General features: G+C 43.6%; 1 protein-coding gene across 1 annotated transcript in view; it reads left to right on the forward strand.

Annotated features, from left to right (window-relative positions):
- The window catches only part of LOC126236939 (esterase FE4-like), an 81,568-nt gene that overhangs the window by 25,296 nt on the left and 35,822 nt on the right, over positions 1-20,450 (forward strand). Inside the window, exons 5-7 of the mRNA XM_049946630.1 lie at positions 1,821-2,006; positions 4,812-5,011; positions 12,657-12,822. Coding sequence (XP_049802587.1) covers positions 1,821-2,006; positions 4,812-5,011; positions 12,657-12,822 — 552 coding nt within the window. The remainder of the gene's footprint in view (positions 1-1,820; positions 2,007-4,811; positions 5,012-12,656; positions 12,823-20,450) is intronic.

The following is a 20,450-nucleotide window of genomic DNA, read 5'->3' on the forward strand; positions in this document are numbered from 1 at the left end:
GTTTAACATTACGATATTAGGAAATCATGCGGTTTTTGCTTTTAAATTAACGCTAATGAGCCTTGTTCGAGAACAAGTCATGCACCTCTGAGAATATATAGAACCTGTCGTTATACGAAGCTCAAAGTGTTTCCTTTTAACGGCTACGTTAGTCTTTTCAGTTGTCGTATGTTATCGCTATTACTGTTCTTATTTTACGAGAAGCAGTGTAGATCGATTTCGACAGCTGCAGTTGGCCATACCAGTGCGTTTGGACACATCATTTCCTTTTATCGTGTTCTGTTTACGTGCAGCGTGTTGCGGTAGGTGTTTGCTTACATGCTATCTCTGAAGTAGTCTTTCTTGAACCAGCTGTTCATTTACTTCAACCAGTGTCGTCCATTACTATTGTTTCTTGCCATTCTTCCTTCCGTCTTCACTTTTAATATACAACCCATCGTCGTTAATATACTAGTGGTTTAAGTACAACATAAGCCAGATTGTTCATTCAAATCAACACTTCTTAGACTTCTGTCCACTCATTCTGTTCTTAGTATTTCCTAGTTGCCGCTCAGAGCCTTACTTGGTGTTATTGTCTGCTGTTGAAATTGTTCCGTTGCGCTTCCACTCAGTATTACAGCTCATATAAAAGTCCTCACCATATGTATTACCATGCCCTAAGTTTATTGATCAGAAATTTTCTGTTTTTCAAAAATGGCAATATCTTAAATTTTTTATGAACAACTAAATGCCCTTTTCCGCATGTAACCGACTATTACTGTCTTACTTCTCAAGACAGTACTTTTTTCACACTTTCGGAATGATTTCTCAAACTATCAGCATTCCATATTTGCCTACAAATAACTTAATTTTGTTTTCATTTAGTCTGGGGTTGTAAATTGATTATGCTGTCTTTGTCTCAGTGAGAATCTGATGTGCATGTTTCAGACTCTCCGCCAAGAGTATATTATTATCTCCGGAACATGTCTGTTTAGTGTTTTCTTAAATATTTCTGTAGTTTGATGTAAAGCGGTGTGTGTGTGTGTAATTTAATCAGGTGACTGTGAGGACCCCTGAATTACCTCCCGTCAGTTTTCACCTGTTCGTTACGCACGCATATCGCAGTTGCGCATTCTTCCTTGTAATAACTTCAAACAACTCCTCTGTCTTCATACTTTATACTTGTTTCTTTCATTATGTTGGGAAGTTGCTGCTAACATACTTCACTAAAAGCTTTCTTTCAGGCAAGCCATATAAACCTTCTTACTTCTATTAGTTTCTTGCTGTTATTATTCTGATGCATGTATTACCTTAGGTCTTAAAGCAACACTGATCTCTGCCAAGATTACTTTCAGTCTTATATCTTACTGTAGCTAATATTGTAGTAATGAGATTGTTAAAATTATGAAAGATGTGGCTTAACGTACTGTACAGCTTTCATCTGTTCGTCTCAAGTGTCTTCCGTAATACTAAATTTGACCACTATTTGTAGTCAAAAGAGTAATTATAGCTTTCGGATTCATGTGTTAGGTTAACTCAACTGCGGTAATTAGTATAGATTTGTAAATAAGGTAGAATTCAAGCTTCTGCCAAACGTGACCAATGACCTCATATCAGACTGTCATATTCTGGCGAAGAGGGCAGTTGCAACGAACCTCCAAAATTAAAATTTTTGCTTAATTTCCTTATGTAGAACTCTGTTCCAAAAAGTACTCAAGAAACTGCTGTTTCTAGTTCTATAAAAATCCATTTTAAACTTATTATTAGCTGAAGCTGCGGCATTAAATACATCAGTTGTTTCAGCTTATTCTTTCACTACAAGTATTGGTGTTTTGCCGTAGGTTTCCTGAGTACCGGCGATGAGGTGGTCCCTGGGAACATGGGTCTTAAGGACCAGACAGAGGCTCTGCGTTGGGTACAGAGGAACATAGCGGCGTTTGGTGGAGATCCAGATAGAGTAACCATCTTCGGACAAAGTGCTGGAGGGGCATCTATTCATTACCACATCCTGTCTCCCATGAGCAAAGGCATGTAAACTGATGTCCACCATTGCTATTTTGATAGGTTATGGGCTTGAAACCGTTATTTAAAATGCGTATATAAACTGACGGAAAAAGATCGCGACACCAAACGATAATTAATGTGGAGGATTGAAATTATCGAATACATTGATATAGGTAACATATTTAAGTGATTAACATTTCAGGACCACAGGTGAGCGTGAGATAAGCCATTGCAAAGATGAAATGCTGGTACATTAATAACCGGTGTAACCGGCAGAATACTGAATGCAGGCATGCAAACGTGCTTGCATTGTGTTGTATAGCAGACGGATGTCAGTTTTGTGGGATGGAGATCCATACATGTAGCACTTGGTCGGTCAATGTGGAACTTAATACCGTTTGGGATGACGCTGCAGTTTTCGTCCGATGTTGTCTCACATGTGCTCGACTGGAGACGGACGTGGCGACCGAGCAGGGCAAGGCAACATGCCGACATTTTGTACAGCATGTTGGGCTACAACAGCGGTGTGTGGGCGAGAGTTATTCGTTGGAAAACACCCTCTGGAAATCTGTTCGTGAGTCGCAGCACGACGGTTCGAATCACCAGACTGTCGTCCAGTTCTGCAGCAAGGGTGTATGGTATAGCACGGGAGTGCTACTGTTGTCATACGAAATCTCACCCCATCATAACTCCAGGTGTAAGTCCAGTGTGTCTAGCACGCAGACCAGTTGTTTCCAGACCCTCAGCTAGTCTCCTAACGAACGCACGGCCATCACTGGTACCGTAAGAGAAACAGTGTTCATAAGAAAACACAACAGACCTCCACCGTGCTCTCCAATGAGCTGTGGCTTGGCACGACCGAAGTCGCGAACGACGGCGGTTTGGTGTCAGTGAAGAGCACGCTACAGGGCGTCGGTTTCGGAGCTGTAACCGATTTGTAATAGTTAGTTGTGTCAAGCCATATGCCGATCAAGATAGTTCTCTCCCGGTAGTGCCGCGTGGCCGTCTGGAGCCGGTCTTCTTTCGACTGAACGTTATCGTGACCACCGCTGCCAGCAATCAATGAAGTGGATATATTCCTGCTAAGTCTTTCTGCAATATCTCAGGAGAAGGATCCAGCGTCTCGTAGCCCTATTACAAGACGGTGTTCAGACTCAATGCGCTACTGATAACGGCTTCTTTGTCGCCTTGAAGGCAGTCTTGACTAAAATCATCTCACCGACTCCAATCTCAACGGTGGGTAACGCTCACGGCTTTTACAATGTGTATTTATAACAAGCCTCAATTAGATCCTCATAGCAGCGTTAGTAGCGCCACTATTATGCTACTGGCGCGATATTTTAGTAGACTTCATCTTTCTGATGTAGAAACACGCTTACCAACTCCTCCTTGGTGTTGCGTTCTTTTCTGTCATTGTACGTCCGAATGTCTTAGGACATGTTACGGAATGCTCTCTGGATATCGTGGGCAGGCCGCGGTGGCCGAGCGGTTCTAGGCGCTTCAGTCCAGAACCGCGCGACTGCTACGGTCGCCGGTTCGAATCCTGCCTCGGGCATGGATGTGTGTGATGTCCTTAGGTTAGTTAGGTTTAAGTAGTTCTAAGTTCTAGGGGACTGATGACCTCAGGTGTTAAGTCCCATAGCGCTCACAGCCATTTTTTGATATCGTGAGACTGTCAGTATCATAGACATGTTGTCTCTCACTAAAACTCAACGCTGGCAATTAACATCTCAAATGGCACGCCAGTAGGGGCGTAAAATTTAGAGCACATCATCCGAGTTTTGTTCAAATGGCTCTGAGCACTATGGGACTCAACTGCTGAGGTCATTAGTCCCCTAGAACTTAGAACTAGTTAAACCTAACTAACCTAAGGACATCACAAACATCCATGCCCTAGGCAGGATTCGAACCTGCGACCGTAGCGGTCTTGCGGTTCCAGACTGCAGCGCCTTTAACCGCACGGCCACTTCGGCCGGCTCATCCGAGCTTTGTCACAGTGCTTAACGTCTCAGGTGCACCGTTACGTATATTGCCATCACTGATGTGAGTTCGTTTAACTGTGGCATTAGTGCTGTGTCATTAACAATTCAAAGGAAGAGAATTATTTCATTTATAATTTATACGTTTCAAATGATTTTGAAGTATATCAAGAATGGAATGAAACATTCTGCGTTATTTTTTGAATCTTATCCATTTATACAACTGTCATAAAAGATATTGATAAATAAAAGAGCAGTGTCTTTTGAACTATGGCCTATTATTGTCAAAAGAATATTAACCGCATAAATGCACGATATATTTATTCACTTACAAATGCATCATAACATGATTGTAATTACGTGTTAAACTGAATCTTTGGCACAACTAATTCTTTATCGGAGCGATACACTCTTCATTTTAAACAGTAAACGATCGAAATACACCAGACTGTTTAATATCCATTCTTTTCGGAGTAACGACAAAGTAATAAACGTTATTTTGTGTTTGCAGCCTTTAGCATGATATTGTATCAGTCAAAGTCATATGCATACACTATTTTCATTTTTTGTAAATCATCAGTCATTATACCTCTAAAACGTAAAATTAAAATATTTGGTTGATTAAATTTAACTTAATACACTTGATGTAGGGACTATAATACACAAAAATGCATAACTGGATAGGAAGTATAGTAACTGATATTAATATACATACCAAATTCAGTGTCTATTCATAATAGTCTGTTAGACCCAAAGGAAATGATTATGATTTTATTAAAATAAAAGAATGTCTGCTTTATTACTCCGTGTGATTACAAGAAGTAATTGGTAACTTAATTTTCTCATCAGGTCTTTACAAGAATGCTATAGCAATGAGTGGGTCAGCACTAAATCCGTGGGCATTTTCTAGGAATGCAACAGACAGAGCAATACGGTTTGCTCAACATTTAGGATACACAGGGAAAACTTCTAACGACCTACTAAAGTTCCTAAAAGATGTGGACGCATACACACTCGTGTTGGACGAAAAGACTGCTCTTTCGGAAGAGGTATGTTTTTGCTTCCAGTAATTATTTTTGGTTCATTGAGATACATAATATTCCTTAAGTTGTATTATACATCCATGTTCATATATTAAGGAATTTTTTCTGATCTACGAAAAACAGTGCAAAATACACTACTGGCCATTAAAATTGCTACACCACGGAGGTGACGTGCTACAGACGCGAAATATAACCGAGAGGAAGAAGATGCTGTGATATGCAAATGATTAGCTTCTCAGAGCATTCACACAAGGTTGGCGCCGGTGGCGACACCGACAACGTGGTGAAATGATGAAAGTGTCCAACCGATTACTCATACACAAACAGCAGTTGACCGGCGTTGCCTGGTGAAACGTCGCCGTGATGCCTCGTGAAAGGAGGAGAAATGCGTACCATCACGTTTCCGACTTTGATAAAGGTCGGATTGTAGCCTATCGCGATTGCGGTTTATCGTATCGCGACATTGCTGCTCGCGTTGGTCGACATCCAATGACTGTTAGCAGGATATGGAATCGGTGGGTTCAGCAGGGTAACACGGAACGCCGTGCTGGATCCCAACGGCCTCGTATCACTAGCAGTCGACTGACAGGTATCTTATCCGCATGGCTATAACGGATCGTGTAGCCACATCTCGATCCCTGAGTTAACAGATGGGGACTTTTGCAAGACAACAACCATCTGCACGAACAGTTCGACGACGTTTGCAGCAGCATGGACTATCAGCTCGGAGACCAAGGCTGCAGTTACTCTTGACGCTGCATCACAGACAGGAGCGTATGCGATGGTGTACTCAACGACGAACCTGGGTGCACGAATGGCAAAACGTCATTTTTTCGGATGAATCCAGGTTGTGTTTACAGCATCGTGATGGTCGCATACGTGTTTGGCGACATCGCGGTGAACGCACATTGGAAGCATGTATTCGCCATCTCCATACTGGCATATTACCCGGAGTGATGGAATGGGGTGTCATTGGTTACACGTCTCGGCCACCCCTTGTTCGCATTGATGGCACTTTTAACAGTGGACGTTACATTTCAGATGTGTTACGACCCTGCGAAACCCTACATTTCAGCAGGATATTGCACTACCGCATGTTGCAGTTCCTGTACGGGCCTTTCTGGATACAGAAAATGTTCGACTGCTGCCCTGGCCAGTACATTCTCCAGATCTTTCACCAATTGAAAAGGTCTGGTCTATGGTGGCCGAGCAACTGGCTCGTCACAATACGCCAGTCACTACACTTGATTAACTGTGGTATCGTGTTGAAGCTGCATGGGCAGCTGTACCTGTGCACGCCATCTAAGCTCTGTTTGACTCGATGCTCAGGAGTATCAAGGCCGTTGTTACGGCCACAGGAGGTTGTTCTGGGTACTGATTTCTCAGGATCTATGTACCCAAATTGCGTGAAAATGTAATCACACGTCAGTTCTAGTATAATATATTTGTCCAATGAATACCCGTTAATCACCTGCATTTTTTCTTGGTACAGCAATTTTAATGGCCAGTAGTGCAGTGACACTGAAGGGACTCAAACGTTTCACGTACGTTATCAGCTCCCCTCTGTAAGTTTACTACATACACGAGACGTCAGTGTGAATGAAGTTGTCTGTCCAGAAGCAGTAACTGCAAACCAATTTGGTCAGGAAAGGTCAGTGTCTTCGAGCGTGAACTAGTCTTTCGACGCCACTTGAGTAATAGGTCCATCAAGGACATTGCAGCCCTTCCAGAGTGGCACAAGTTCACTGCTGGAAATGTGATTGTAAAACGGAAACGCGAAGAAACAACCACAGCTTATCCAAGAAAAGGTAGACCTCACGTACTGATGGACAGGCACCATACCTCACTGCGGAGGGTGTCTGTAAAATCAGATGAAAGAATCATTCGTGAGCTTCAAAATGCAACCAGCAGTCCAACGCAATGACTGCGCAACCAGCCCTATGACTGTGCATAGAGAGTTAAAAGGAATGGAGTACAATTGTCGAGAAGCTCCGTATCAGCTGCACATTTCTGTAATGATTGCTGAGAGACGCTTGAATTGGTGTCAGTAGCTACGCCACTGGAAAGTGTGGTCACCTTATTGATCTTAAGAAAACGGTGAATGCTGAAGGATATGAACACATTTTGCATCATTACAGTAGAGGAACACATGGGAGACAGTTATTGCGTGTATCAGTATGACAATGTACCTCGTCATATAGTAGCATCGGTGAGGCAATTATTTGTTGACAGTAACATTCTTGAAGTGGACCGGCCTGCCCAGATTCCAGAACTGAAACAATGGAACACCTTTGGAATGAGCTAGAACGTCCAGTTCGCTCCAAAACCCAGAGTGATACATCACTACTTCCCTGATTTCGGCTCTTGTGGAAGAACAGAGTGCAGTTCATCCTCAGTAGATTTCAAGCCGTCGCAAAGCGTTCGATGGGCGCAGACGTGATCAGATAATGTATATGGTTCGCCAGTACAGGACAACGTAGTGTGCCTACCCCTGTCTATGCATGCAGAGTTTTGGAGGGAACAAGGATGTTAAGGTTTGATATCCCGTCGATGATTAGAGACCAACCACAAGCTCGACGTGGGGGAAGGATTTAGAAGAAATTCAACGGTGCCCTTACATGAGCTGGACTAAGCAAGGAAAACCTGGTTCTGGATGGCAGAATCGGCAAGGATAGTACTTTCCTCCAGAGTAAGACTCCATTGTCTCAACTAATGTGATACATCGCTCCATTAACCGAGATCTTGAGTGTAATGGTTCTGGTGGCATACAGTGTGTGTTTTCTACACGTTATCCGAGTTCTAGAAAAAGGGAAGCAGTACAGCTAAAGGAAGACATGTGAACGTCATTTAAGGTGGTCAGGTCATTGTCAGTATAAATACTGGGCATAGGAACACGAGTTGGGCCCAGAGTCATAATTACCCGCAAGAATACTGAAAGAAGCTAACTTCAGCTACGGTCAGTGGAAGATCGACAGAGAGCTACCATCTGGTGGCAGGATCATTATCTTCCCTTCGTTCCGTTAAGACATCCAAGTAGGTCGCCACCCTTCCAGCCCGGAGGCTGCGGGAAAGCTTTTGGGTTACTCATCTCCCGTAAATTGTCGGTCGTCGGCTTCGACAGATTGTTCGTCTACACACCAGATGCAGTCAGCTTAGACAAAGGTACACAAGAGTGTGTCGAGCACCATCAGGTTAACTCTCCCTTTTTTTACAGGTGAGCCGTAGCTTGGCCTGGAAGGTAAATCAAGAGGCGTGATCACTTTGTTCTGCTGTCGTACGCTTTACAGTTCTTTCAGTATCGTGGAAAAAGGAGCTATATGGGAGCGCCAGGTTTCTCATTTGGGGAGATACTAGATTTGGAGCACGTACTACATAATTTCATGTGTACTGAGGTACAGCAAAAGTAGTACACGAGTTTTATTATTTGGGCTGCAAATTAACTGACAATGGTACATTAAAAAAGGATGTAAAAGGAAGATTGACTGCAAGAAAATGAAGTTTTCTGAAATATGGGTTGTTTTTTCTTGTTTTCTATTTTGGTCATTAGTTTTCCTACTGGTTTGATGCAGTTCACCACAATTTTCTTCCTTCTGCAAATCTCTTAATCTCAGAGTAACATCTACTCGCAACAACTTTGGTTATTTACGAGTATTTCTTTGTTGTACTTATTCTGATCTCCGCCCATCCCTATAAATTTTTTTCCATACAGCACTGTCTAGTACAGCGGTTCCCAATCTGGAGATGGTTACCGCCTAAGCGGTAAAATTAAATTTTCTGAGAGATAAAATGAAAAGCGATCAGCTGTGTCGGTCACGGAATTAAATCATATCTAAAAGATAATTGCAATTATTACTATTTCATAAGACTATTACTGGTTTAATAGCAATAATTACATTTTTTACGAACACTAGTAACGACGTGTGACAATGTGGCGATATCACAGCTTGTGAAACGAACGTACGAACAACATCTTTCTCGCTTAATCAACCCAATACATACATATTTCGTGCCATACATCTATGACAGATAAACTGAGACACGTACGTCACATATGCTTAAATGCCTCACTAGTGCAGCTAGTTCCCTCAGTGGACAAGGTATTTCTTCATTATCAACTTGGAAAACACACAAACGAACTATCTGACAGCGCAACACAGCAGTAATTAAGTAACGGCTACTACTGCCGTAGGACCTACACATTATTCTTACTGTTAATTGCAGCGGTAAAACACGAAGCACTGGTTGCCCGAAGTCTTCCAGTTTCTGTTAGTTTAGAAGTATAGAGTCCAGCAACCGAGTGGTTTCAACTTGGTTGATTTTAAGTGGGGAGATATAGTTGCACCAAGAGTTGCTAGTTCATGTTTTAATAAAAAAACCTAAAAATCATACACCATTTATCTTTAGTCATTTTAAAAACGGAAGTGTTGATTGAAAATTCTTTTTCATTCTGAAGTCTAGTTAGGTACTAAAGTTGATGATGATAGGGCGAGGGGGCTGGGGTCGCTAATAGCTAATATCTAATTACACCAATGGGTAATGATCTCAGAAACTTTGGGAAGCACTGCTCTAGTACAGCTCTGCAACTGAAGTTATCCCCCCTTCCTTAAAAAATGTCCTACCACCCTGTCCTTAGCGTTTTCGTTGTATTTCTTTCCTAGCCGGTTTTGTGGACAACGACAACGTATCTTGTCCGATCAGCTAACTTAATTTTCCACATACACCAGAACATCAAATTTCAATCGCTTAGAATTACTTTGAAGTGATACTTCCGTAATAAAGGGTACTCACAGGAAGAAAGTAGAATACTTTGAAATGTGACGCTGCATAAGAATGCTGCAGACTTCATCAGTGGGTCGGTTACCATATTTTCAGTCACTGAACTGAATTGGAGAGTAAAGATGTTTATATCACAAATCGACAAAAATCAGAGATAAGTTGATAAACTACATTTTGAGACGTCAGCTAACATCACAGTAGATAATGGTGGGAATTAAGGTTGGGAAGGGGGAGGAGGTTTTAGAGAGAGCCTGAGGCCTGACTTCAGTAAACAGGTTTAAATATGGATGTACACTGCAGTAGCTCTGGAGGGATGTGACAGTAGACCAAGGCTCGACTACAGTAAGTGGGTGACAGTAGACGAATGTTGCAGTAATTAGGCATAGCTAAATGAACTTTCACAGTATGAACTGGCATGGAGAGGTGCAGAAACTAGATTAGCAACAATGACGGGGTTAGTACGAGTGGTTCAGTTTATGAGGATGACGTATTGCAAAATTATATGTCCATTTTTCTGAATGAGTCTGATGCACAATGATGCCTGACGAAATAGTGTGGACTGTCGAGACGAGGATAAGACGCCATACCTAACACGATTGAACGTACGTAGGACCCCCTAGGCATCGCATCACCGACACTGCTACTGAAATCTGGCTTCTAAAGGCGTCGAGTGAAGTGGTGCTTTGGTAAAGCACTTAGGACGTCGGTTCCGATTTGGATTCTCCGTGGTTTTCCTAAAATGACTGAGGGAAATGTCGGGATGATTGCTGTGTAAATAATACGGTCAGTTTTCTTTCCAAATGCGAGCTTTACCACGTCTCCAATGACTTCGGCTTTGACCGGGACCGAAAATTCTGATCTAACTTCGTGTTTCATGAAGTAGTTTCTCCAGCAATGGAACACTTTACTGTAAACCATCCACAGTGAGCTCTCACGTCGAGTTTGCTCCTTCATATATTCGTGTTACTTTGCCACGTACCACAATGGTATAAGGACGTCTCCTAGTGTACCTCTTCGTTATATTTGGTGTACCTGGAAGATCCCTTAACGTAGCCACATGAACGCAGGAAAAATAAACGTGTACCTGACGGTACATTCTTACAGCTGAAAGTGTTAAATGTCAAATGTCATTCGCAGTAACAGGCTAGCTCATTAAACCAATTGAATTATTGTTTTAATGATCCCAGCATTGAAAAGCAATGTGTTCCGTATTTAATTATGGTCATTACTTGAGTACGTGGTACCACATCTACCTGATAGGAATCACTCTTCATTTTTCCTGTAAATTGCACCTTTTTTTATTTTTCCTGATTTGACCAAGCATCAGCTACTCGCTACACCTTTAAACGCTATTCTTCCATTACTGAATCGCGTGGTTATTCGATGGCTCGGTCTGTGGTTGCCCTCCTATTACTGGAGAATATGGACTCGGTAGTAGCAATGAGGGAGGGTAAAGACAGATTGAGTTATGCAGTAAACGTCAACTTTTAATTGCGAATACACTGTTCAAAGATCACAAGAGAAGGAGATATACCTGGAAAGGGCCTGTAAACACAGGAAAATACCAGCTGGATTACATCACGATCAGACCGAGATTCCAAAATCAGGCACTGGATTATGAGGTGTACCCAAAAGCAGATATAAACTTTGTTGACGTTTTCCAAATGATGAAGAACATGCTGAAGTTAAAGACAAACGTCAGAAAAATCAACGTGCTAGGAAGTGAGACACTAAAGTACTGAACAATGATAACGGACGTTTCAAGTTCTAGATACTGATATAATGACTATCACAGTAGGCACTTAAAGAAAAATGCATGTCTATGAAAAGGGCAATCACAGAAGAATAGCAGACATGTGACGTTTTCAAGATGGCGAAAAATTTTAATGGGGTGAGATATTTAAAAATGGCGATGTCGGGAAATCATTTTATCAACCATTAAAAATCTTCGGTCAATCACAGCACTTAAAAATGCCAAGATGCCATTGGTGTGAAATTTTTTTTAACATGCATTAAAATGAAATAACCAGTTACCACATATACACTGCTAAAAGTATCAGAACTCTCTGTAGGAAACCTGCACTAATACTTGCAATTTTCAAGGTGAAGTGGTCGCCATCTCTGATTGTGATGTCAGTGGTATCGCATACTTCAACAGCGCATTAAAGTGCCAAATGCTCCATAAAACCTATAGACATACTACTCGCCCGCATCTCGTGGTCGTGCGGTAGCGTTCTCGCTTCCCACGCCCGGGTTCCCGGGTTCGATTCCCGGCGGGGTCAGGGATTTTCTCTGCCTCGTGATGGCTGGGTGTTGTGTACTGTCCTTAGGTTAGTTAGGTTTAAGTAGTTCTAAGTTCTTGGGGACTTATGACCACAGCAGTTGAGTCCCATAGTGCTCAGAGCCATTTTTTAGACATACTACTCGCGCAACACTGTTTCTTGAAATAGCTGTATAGACACATTTGTTCCACAGAGCTAGTTTACAACTTACTTACATCATCAAATGACGATAAAATCATTTATTCCTCCACCATCTACGAACCAGCACTAGTATTTTGCCCTTATCCCTGTACTGTCAATCTATTCTATGTAGTAGTATGAATGTCTGCTTTATGAAATGTATTTACTTCAAAGCAAAGCTTGAAAATATCTTTGCAACGGCTAAATAAACAAAAAAATAGATAAATAAAGAGAATCCTAGATAACTGAAAGTATATTATTCATAAAGAGAAATTAACAGAAATTACAGCACATTATAGTTTACATAACTTGGCGCCTCTCATCTTCGAATGCAGCAGATACCTGACGTAAGTATAACGTTAAAGTGTATTGTTGCACACGAAATAACTGCAAATGAAAGTTTCCTGTGACAGGATAGCAAGAGTTTGTTCCAATGTGTGTGGGTACCAAGTTCCGAGCCGGAACACGATGGAGCGTTTCTGACCGAACAGCCTTGGAAACTTGTGTCTGAGGGGCGCTACAATCTGGTACCTTTCATGGCTGGAGACACGGATCTGGAGCGTGTTGCACACACACAGCGTAAGTGAATTAAATTTTTCTCGTTCTTTTCTAGACATTTACATGAATACTGTAGTTAAAACCCTGTATGTCAGCTACATTATCAGGAGCTCGATGAAATACAAAAAGTCCTTACACTAGTCACCAAACGTCAATGACTAATGCAAACCACAACAGATAGTTCCATTGATCCAAAAGCACGACTTTCTTCTTTTTTCAGCCAGTTTTCTGGCTGGTCTGATCAGCCCGCCACGTCTCCGCTTCCCATCTTTCTCTCAGAGAAGCACTTACACCCGAGGTCCTTCCTTATTTGTATATAAACCAATCGCTGTCTTTCTCTCCAGCCTTACCCCACGCAGCTCCCTGAAGTTCCATGGAAGCTTTTCCTTAATATCTTAGCACATCACCTATCACCATTTCCATTATGCTTCTCGATATTTTCCGTAAGTTCCTCTTCTGCGAAGAACCTCATTTCTTGTCTTATCATTGATCCCAATATTCAACATCCTTCTATAGCACCGCATCTCAAACGCTTCGATTATCTGCTTTCCCAGGGATCCCACAGTCCGTTATTCTCTTCCAAACAATACTGTGCTCCTGACATAAGGTAGAAATTTTTTCCTTAAATTCAGGTCGATGTTTGACATTAGTACAATGTGCTAATCCGCATTTTAAGTCCACCTTGCATCGTACGTAATGCGTTATTATACTTCTAAAGTAGTAGAATTATTTCGCTTCGTTTACGTTACCGTCCCCAAATTTAATGTTGATGTTGACTTCATAGCTAATCTCATTTCTGTTACTCTTCATTAGACTTTCGTCGGTTTACTCTCAGTACATAGCGAAATACCTTTAGACACTTCATTCCATTCAACACTTCCGCAATTCCTCCTGACTTTCAATGAGGGTAGCAATAACATTAGCGAACGTTATCACCGATTTCCTGGATTTTAATCCTACTTATCAATTTTTCTTCCATTTACGTCATTGCTTCTTCCCCGTATGGATCGAAAAATATGCATAAACGACTGCTTCTGTGTCTTGCTTCGTTTTTGACCCAAGTACTTACTTCATGGTCTTCTATTTTGTTTACTTTTGATTTTTGTGAATATTGTATATCACCCGTCTTTCCACATAGCTTAAAAACATTTTCCAGAGAATTTAGAATATCTTTCACCACTCTTCATTGTCTAACACTTTTAATCGGTCGAAAAATCCTGTGAAGGTATCTTGATTTCTCTTTAGTCTTGCTTCAATTATTGAGCGCGAAATCAGAACAGACTCTTTCTCTCTCTCTCTCTCTCTCTCTCTCTCTCTCTGGTATCTTTGGCTTTTCGAAAGCCGAACTGTTCGTCATCTAACAGATTCTCATTTTTTCCTCTTTGTTGTAAATTATTCCTGTCAACAACTTGGATGCGTGAGATATTAAGCTGATTTAGCGATAGTTATCACACTTACAAACCTCTGCTATCGTCGGGATTGTATGACTTTCTCTGAAAGTCAGACTCATACATTCTACAAACCAGCTTTAATGTCGTTTGGTTACCATTTACCCCAACGATTAAATGGTCCAGAGGAATCTCGTCTGTGAATTCTATCTCAAAATTATCCACATTTCTGTAGGATTCTAACTCTAGTACTGGACGGCCTATATCTTCCATATCGACTCCCATTTCACATAGCATATGTGCTAGGTAAAATTCCAATGTAACAAGGCGCAATATCATTTTGTGTACAGCAACGGCACCAATATGGTAAAAAGGAAATTATTTTTGTTGTTATACATAGAAATCTAACTACAGCTTACAACATGTAAGGGGGCGATCAAAAGGCTTCCGTTTCGGGGCGTTGCTGCAGCGTGTAGCGCGACTCCGAAGCGGATATATAAGCACCGACCTGTAGGAAAGGGATTGGTGTGGCACTCTTGTCTTTCCGACGAGCGTTCCGTAAATCCGGATCGTGGGCAATGCAGACGTTATTACCATATGCTACCAAACAGAACCATCCACTCATTATTTTCTTTTTTGGCGAGGAACAAACACCGGTAACATTATCGGAGAAAGAAGAATGAGACGCGACCGGTGTTTAATGATGTGCAAAGTTCCTTGCCGGTCGCGATTCGACACAAGACACCGACCGATCTGCGAGACCAACCTCATTCAACTGGTGTCTCCATCACTGAGGCGCCATGCCACGGTTCGCACAGCTCTCCCTGCCGGAGGTTCGAGTCCTCCCTCAGGCATGGGTGTGCGTGGGGGTGTGTGTGGGTGGATGTGTGGGTGGGTGCATGGGTGGCTGGGTGCGTGGGTGGGTGGGTGCGTGCGTGGGTCATTGAGTGCGTGGGTCGTTGCGTGCGTGGGTCGTTGGGTGCGTGGGTCGTTGGGTGCGTGGGTCGTTGGGTGCGTAGGTCGTTGGGTGTGCGGCTCGTTGGGTGCGCGGGTTGTTGGGTGCGCGGGTCGTTGGGTGCGCGGGTCGTTGGGTGCGCGGGTCGTTGGGTGCGCGGGTCGTAGTGCGCGTGGGTCGTAGTTCGCGTGGGTCGTTGGCCGCATGGGTCGTTGGGCGCGTGGGTCGTTGGGCGCGTGGGTCGATGGGCGCGTGGGTCGTTGGGCGCGTGGGTCGTTGGGCGCGTGGGTCGTTGGGCGCGTGGGTCGTTGGGCGCGTGGGTCGTTGGGTGCGTGGGTCGTTGGGTGCGTGGGTCGTTGGGTGCGTGGGTCGTTGGGTGCGTGGGTCGTTGGGTGTGTGGGTCGTTGGGTGCGTGGGTGGCTGGGTGCGTGGGTGGCTGGGTGTGTGGGTGGCTGGGTGTGTGGGTGGCTGGGCGCGTGGGTCGTTGGGTGCGTGGGTCGTTGGGTGCGTGGGTCGTTGGGTGCGTGGGTCGTTGGGTGTGTGGGTCGTTGGGTGCGTGGGTGGCTGGGTGCGTGGGTGGCTGGGTGTGTGGGTGGCTGGGTGAGTGGGTGGCTCGGTGCGTGGGTGTCTGGGTGCATGGGTGTCTGGGTGCGTGGGTGGCTTGGTGCGTGGGTGGGTGGGTGCGTGGGTCACTGGGTGCGTGGGTGGCTGGGTTCGTGGGTGGCTGGGTGCATGGGTGGCTTGGTGCGTGGTTGGTTGGCTGGGTGCGTGGGTGGCTGGGTGCGTGGGTGGCTGGGTGTGTGGGTGGGTGTGTGGGTGAGTGCATGGGTGGGCGTGTGGGTGTTTTCCTAAGTGTACGCTAATGACAACAGACACACCCATGTCCAAGGTAAGACTCGAACCTCTGATGGGGGCAGCCATGCGAACCCTGTCAAGGCTCCCCAGACCAAACGACTACCCCGCACAGCTAGTTTTGCAATGATGGCGAACCGTCCGGCAAAATTGCGACATGGGGTGCTGCTGCTTCTTGACAACGCACGTCCCCTTATCGCACATGTAATGAAAAAGTTACGCAAACTCAAGTGCCAGACACTGACCACCCGCCCTGTTCAAAATGGTTCAAATGGCCCTGAGCACTATGGGACTCAACTTCTGAGGCCGTGAGTCCCCTAGAACTTAGAACTAATTAAACCTAACTAACCTAAGGACATCACACACATCCATGCCTGAGGCCGGATTCGATTCTGGGATTGTAGCGGTCGCTCGGCTCCAGACTGTAGCGCCTAGAACCTCACGGCCACTCTGGCCCGCCCCCGCCCTGTAGTCCTGAGCTTTCGCCATGCGATTACCACACTTTCTGTCCCTTAAAAAGTGCCTTGAAGGGTCGACGGTGCTTGCTGGACGGGTATGTGCAGCAAGCAATTACGGACTTCTTGCAGAGCACGGCATGGTGTTTTACCTAACGAGTGTCTTCCACCTGCTGCATCGGTTGTGTGATTTTCTCAGTGCACTCTGTTATTTTGCTTGATTGGCATACCAATTCTGCACCGTAAGTCTGCCGAATGTAAACTTTTTATCGACCCTTATAATACAAAGCTGAACATGTTCAGCGAGCCAAATAACATACATACTGGACATCAGAACACCAAATACGTGTAGTGTGGTATGACGATTTTGTATGACCCTGCGAGACATCGAGTGCAGTGATGGTGTTTAACCCACAGTATGTGGGGTGTTCAGTTGACGCCAGGGATGGTTCTATGAGGTTTTGAGAGTGTTTTCCTAGCATGACAGGCTCATTTATTTAGGTTGTCGTGTGCATGATCCCGATTATTTATTTGAATGTCCTCAGTGATGCACTTTCCTTTCCATCTAAATGAGATGCTTGCTTTGGCCGCCCTCATCTTCTAAGATGTTGGCAGCAGTGTTGACTAGGCTGTAAATAAAAGATCCTGGTTTTACGAACACTCTCGCATCCTATCGTACCTTGCCTGGCCCGATCTCAATTCAATAGGAACTATCCTGATATACCAAAATTCCTACAGACTGGTAGATCTGTCAGCTCTCAGCCTCTATGAGAGGCCTCAGGTACAGGAAGCATACCTGAAGAAACTTGTACGGTTTCAATCTGGCGTGTTCTAGAGATGACTAACTTTTTCTCAAGTTGTCAGCACCCATGAAAACTTCGGCGTGAAGAGCAGAAGAAAATATTTACAAAAATTAATCCTCAACGCAAAGTCGATTGGTCTCAATATGTTTCTTCCATCGTTCGCCATTCCTTTGATTAGACGGCAAATTGCCCTTGACCTGAGATGGCTGGTACATGTTTGATCTGTCGCCAGACATCAGTGGCAGAAGTTCTTCAGTTTACGCTTGAACATATCCATCAACGATTACGGAGTCCCTTTCCTCGAGCGTTTTTCATCTGGAGTCAACAAACGCAGCAGAAATTGAACACTTGAATCAAGATATTATGTAGGGTGTTCCGAAACTATTCGTTCAAACTGATACCAGAGTTAGAGAACATCAAAAGAAATACATTTAGTCGTGGTACATGTGTTCCCTGACGGCAGTTTCTAATGGTTCAAATGGCTCTAAGCACTATGGGAATTAACATCTGAGGTCATCAGTTCCCTAGACTTAGAACTACTTAAACCTAACTAACCTAATGACATCACACACATCCATACCCGGGGCAGGATTCGAACCTACGACCGTAGCAGCAGCGCGGTTCCGGGCTGAAGCGCCTAGAACCGCTCGGCCACAGCGGCCGGCAGCAGTTTCTAATGCTAGGGACTGTTTACGCAGAAGTTAGTTTAGCATGCCAATTACAGAAGAGACATTCCCACGAAATGCTCGAATGGGCGACCATTGGCATCTATGCACGCAGTATATGGTCGGCCCATTGACTGTCTTGTCCATTCGATGATTCCTGGCACGTACGCAATCGCACTAGCAGTGACGGCAGTTCTAGCACCAAGGTCTTCTGTTTGCACAACGGTTTTGCATCAGCTGCTTGATAAGACCCAGTGGAAGAACTCCAGACACCTGAGGTGACCTGAGTGGCCACGCCACAGGGCCACCTCGGCCGAGCCATAGATTCCCGAAGGTGGCTCTCAGACGATTCCTCACAGCAGTACTAGAATGGGCTGGCGCCCCATAGTGCTGGAAGTACATTCTTTGTCTAACATTCAAAGGTACATCTTCCAGCAGTTCTGGCACCACATGTTCCACAACGTTACGGTATCTGTCCGCTGAGGCGTTATCGAAGACTGTATGGTCCAACTATCCATCTCCGAGAATGCCGGCCCACACATTAACACCGAATCACTGTTAATGACCACGAGTTGGAGTACTTCATGGATTCACATGTGCCCAAACGTGTGAACTGAGGATGCAGGATCATGCTGTACAATCACACTCAACGACACCGACACCACTGCTAACGTTATTACCAGTAATAAAATGTTCCCTAACATTAGAACTGGCTTCAGAGGTCACATGTTCGTAGTCGAAATATATTTGTTTTTTTGTTCTCTACTTCCTACACTAATTAGAACCAACAGTTTCAGAACCCCCTGTAAACATATTCATATTAGATACGTTACAACACTTTCACATAACTTATTGCGATAGTCTTCCGCCAGCATATCGTGAATTTTATCGTTCTGTGAGGTTTCGGTGTTGCAGCCGAATTACATTGGCATCTTGCCACAATATTCCGGCTGACTACCGTTCAGTCGTCTTCAGATGAGTTTGACACTGGAAGTTGGCTACATGGTTGTCAGCCTAAATGCTGTGACAGTATGTTGAGGTCATCACACTGAAAGCCCGAAACAAGGGAGTAGCCGTTACGCCACGATCTTCAAGAATTACATGAAGCTATTGTTACTTTCATCAGAAGAAACGTCAACAACGTATCCGGAACGTGTAAAGCTTACAGTATCCATACGTTCACGTTTGAAATCGTTTATCGAGATATTCTTTGTCTTATGTATTATTTCGTAGTCTACATGGACATGGATAGACTGATAATATAAGTGTTGATAATCAAAATCTCATGAGCGCACGATCGTCACGTTCATCTATTTCTACCATCTTGACAACAGACAATTACGCGTTTCAAGTGTTCGGAAATCTGAATACAACCGTTGAAGGAATCGTTGATATGAACAATTACGTCGCCTAACAAGAGGTTCCACTACTTCAGAGATCATTCATTTATTAGCCCAATGTCGTTAATTTCAGGTACGATGTGTCAGCAAGACTGGTGATTGCTGATACAATGGGCACATTCGGAGTACAGAATCAGAACAGAGTGCTACTGTTCGGTATTGTACGTTCGCGAATTACACCAAAGAGATTCACAGCAGTTATGTGTTTGCAGGGCTTCTGTCCAGAACGTTAATGTGAAAAGGGAGCCTTAAGCAAGGGCGAATGTCAATAATGACTCAGGTAGGCTTGAAAATTTAACTCAGCGCGAGCCGCTAACTCTATATACCGTACTACAGGATTCTGTTCTTTTAGTCGTTTTGTGGCCCGGAAGACACTAATAAGTTTGCCATTTCGGTCGAGGTACTATATAGGACGCCTTCCTCGGTACATGGTGTGATAGACGAAAATATTTTGGAGAGGTAAATATCTCGAAATACGCAGATGTATAGATAATACTATGCACATATTATTGTGTAGAAGATACATGTGTTCTGTAATACAGCAAGCGTTAATCTGAACAAAGTACCCGTAGCGTAACACTTATTCTGTGGCGGGATATCTAATGAGCTGCAGCGTCAATGGAAATGACTAATTTTGAACTGAAATACGTTTTGAATAAATTTCCCGCTGTAGCTGACTCTCCATGTGTTACTGTTTTCTGGTCCTGTCCTTGTGAAGTCATGCACAGAGATCGCTGTTGGATAGCAATATGTTGGGTGAAGCGTGACCATATGAAAATGCAATACAGTGCAGCGAAATGCTACAAGAATAAACGAACTTCATATTTAACGCATATCGGACTGCAGGTTTTAAATTAGGTGTTTTAACTAAATGTGTGGTAGTACGTGGATAGCGCGCAAACATCACATAAGCAAAGTATCGTAGGCTTCACAGCGGAAAGAAATAGCTGAAACATGACGGGTATATGAAATGGATAATAACTCACTGTATCTCAAAGTAAGATTATTGTCAGCAATTACCTTGAGATTGCTAATATAGGCGTCTTACTTTTAAGAAAAAGGATGAGAAAAAGACGAGTGGACTTCGCATATGATCTCAATACAGTACTATATAATCATAATTATATTTAT

This window comes from Schistocerca nitens, chromosome 2, assembly GCF_023898315.1.
Source record: "Schistocerca nitens isolate TAMUIC-IGC-003100 chromosome 2, iqSchNite1.1, whole genome shotgun sequence".
In the NCBI taxonomy this organism is placed as follows: domain Eukaryota; kingdom Metazoa; phylum Arthropoda; class Insecta; order Orthoptera; family Acrididae; genus Schistocerca; species Schistocerca nitens.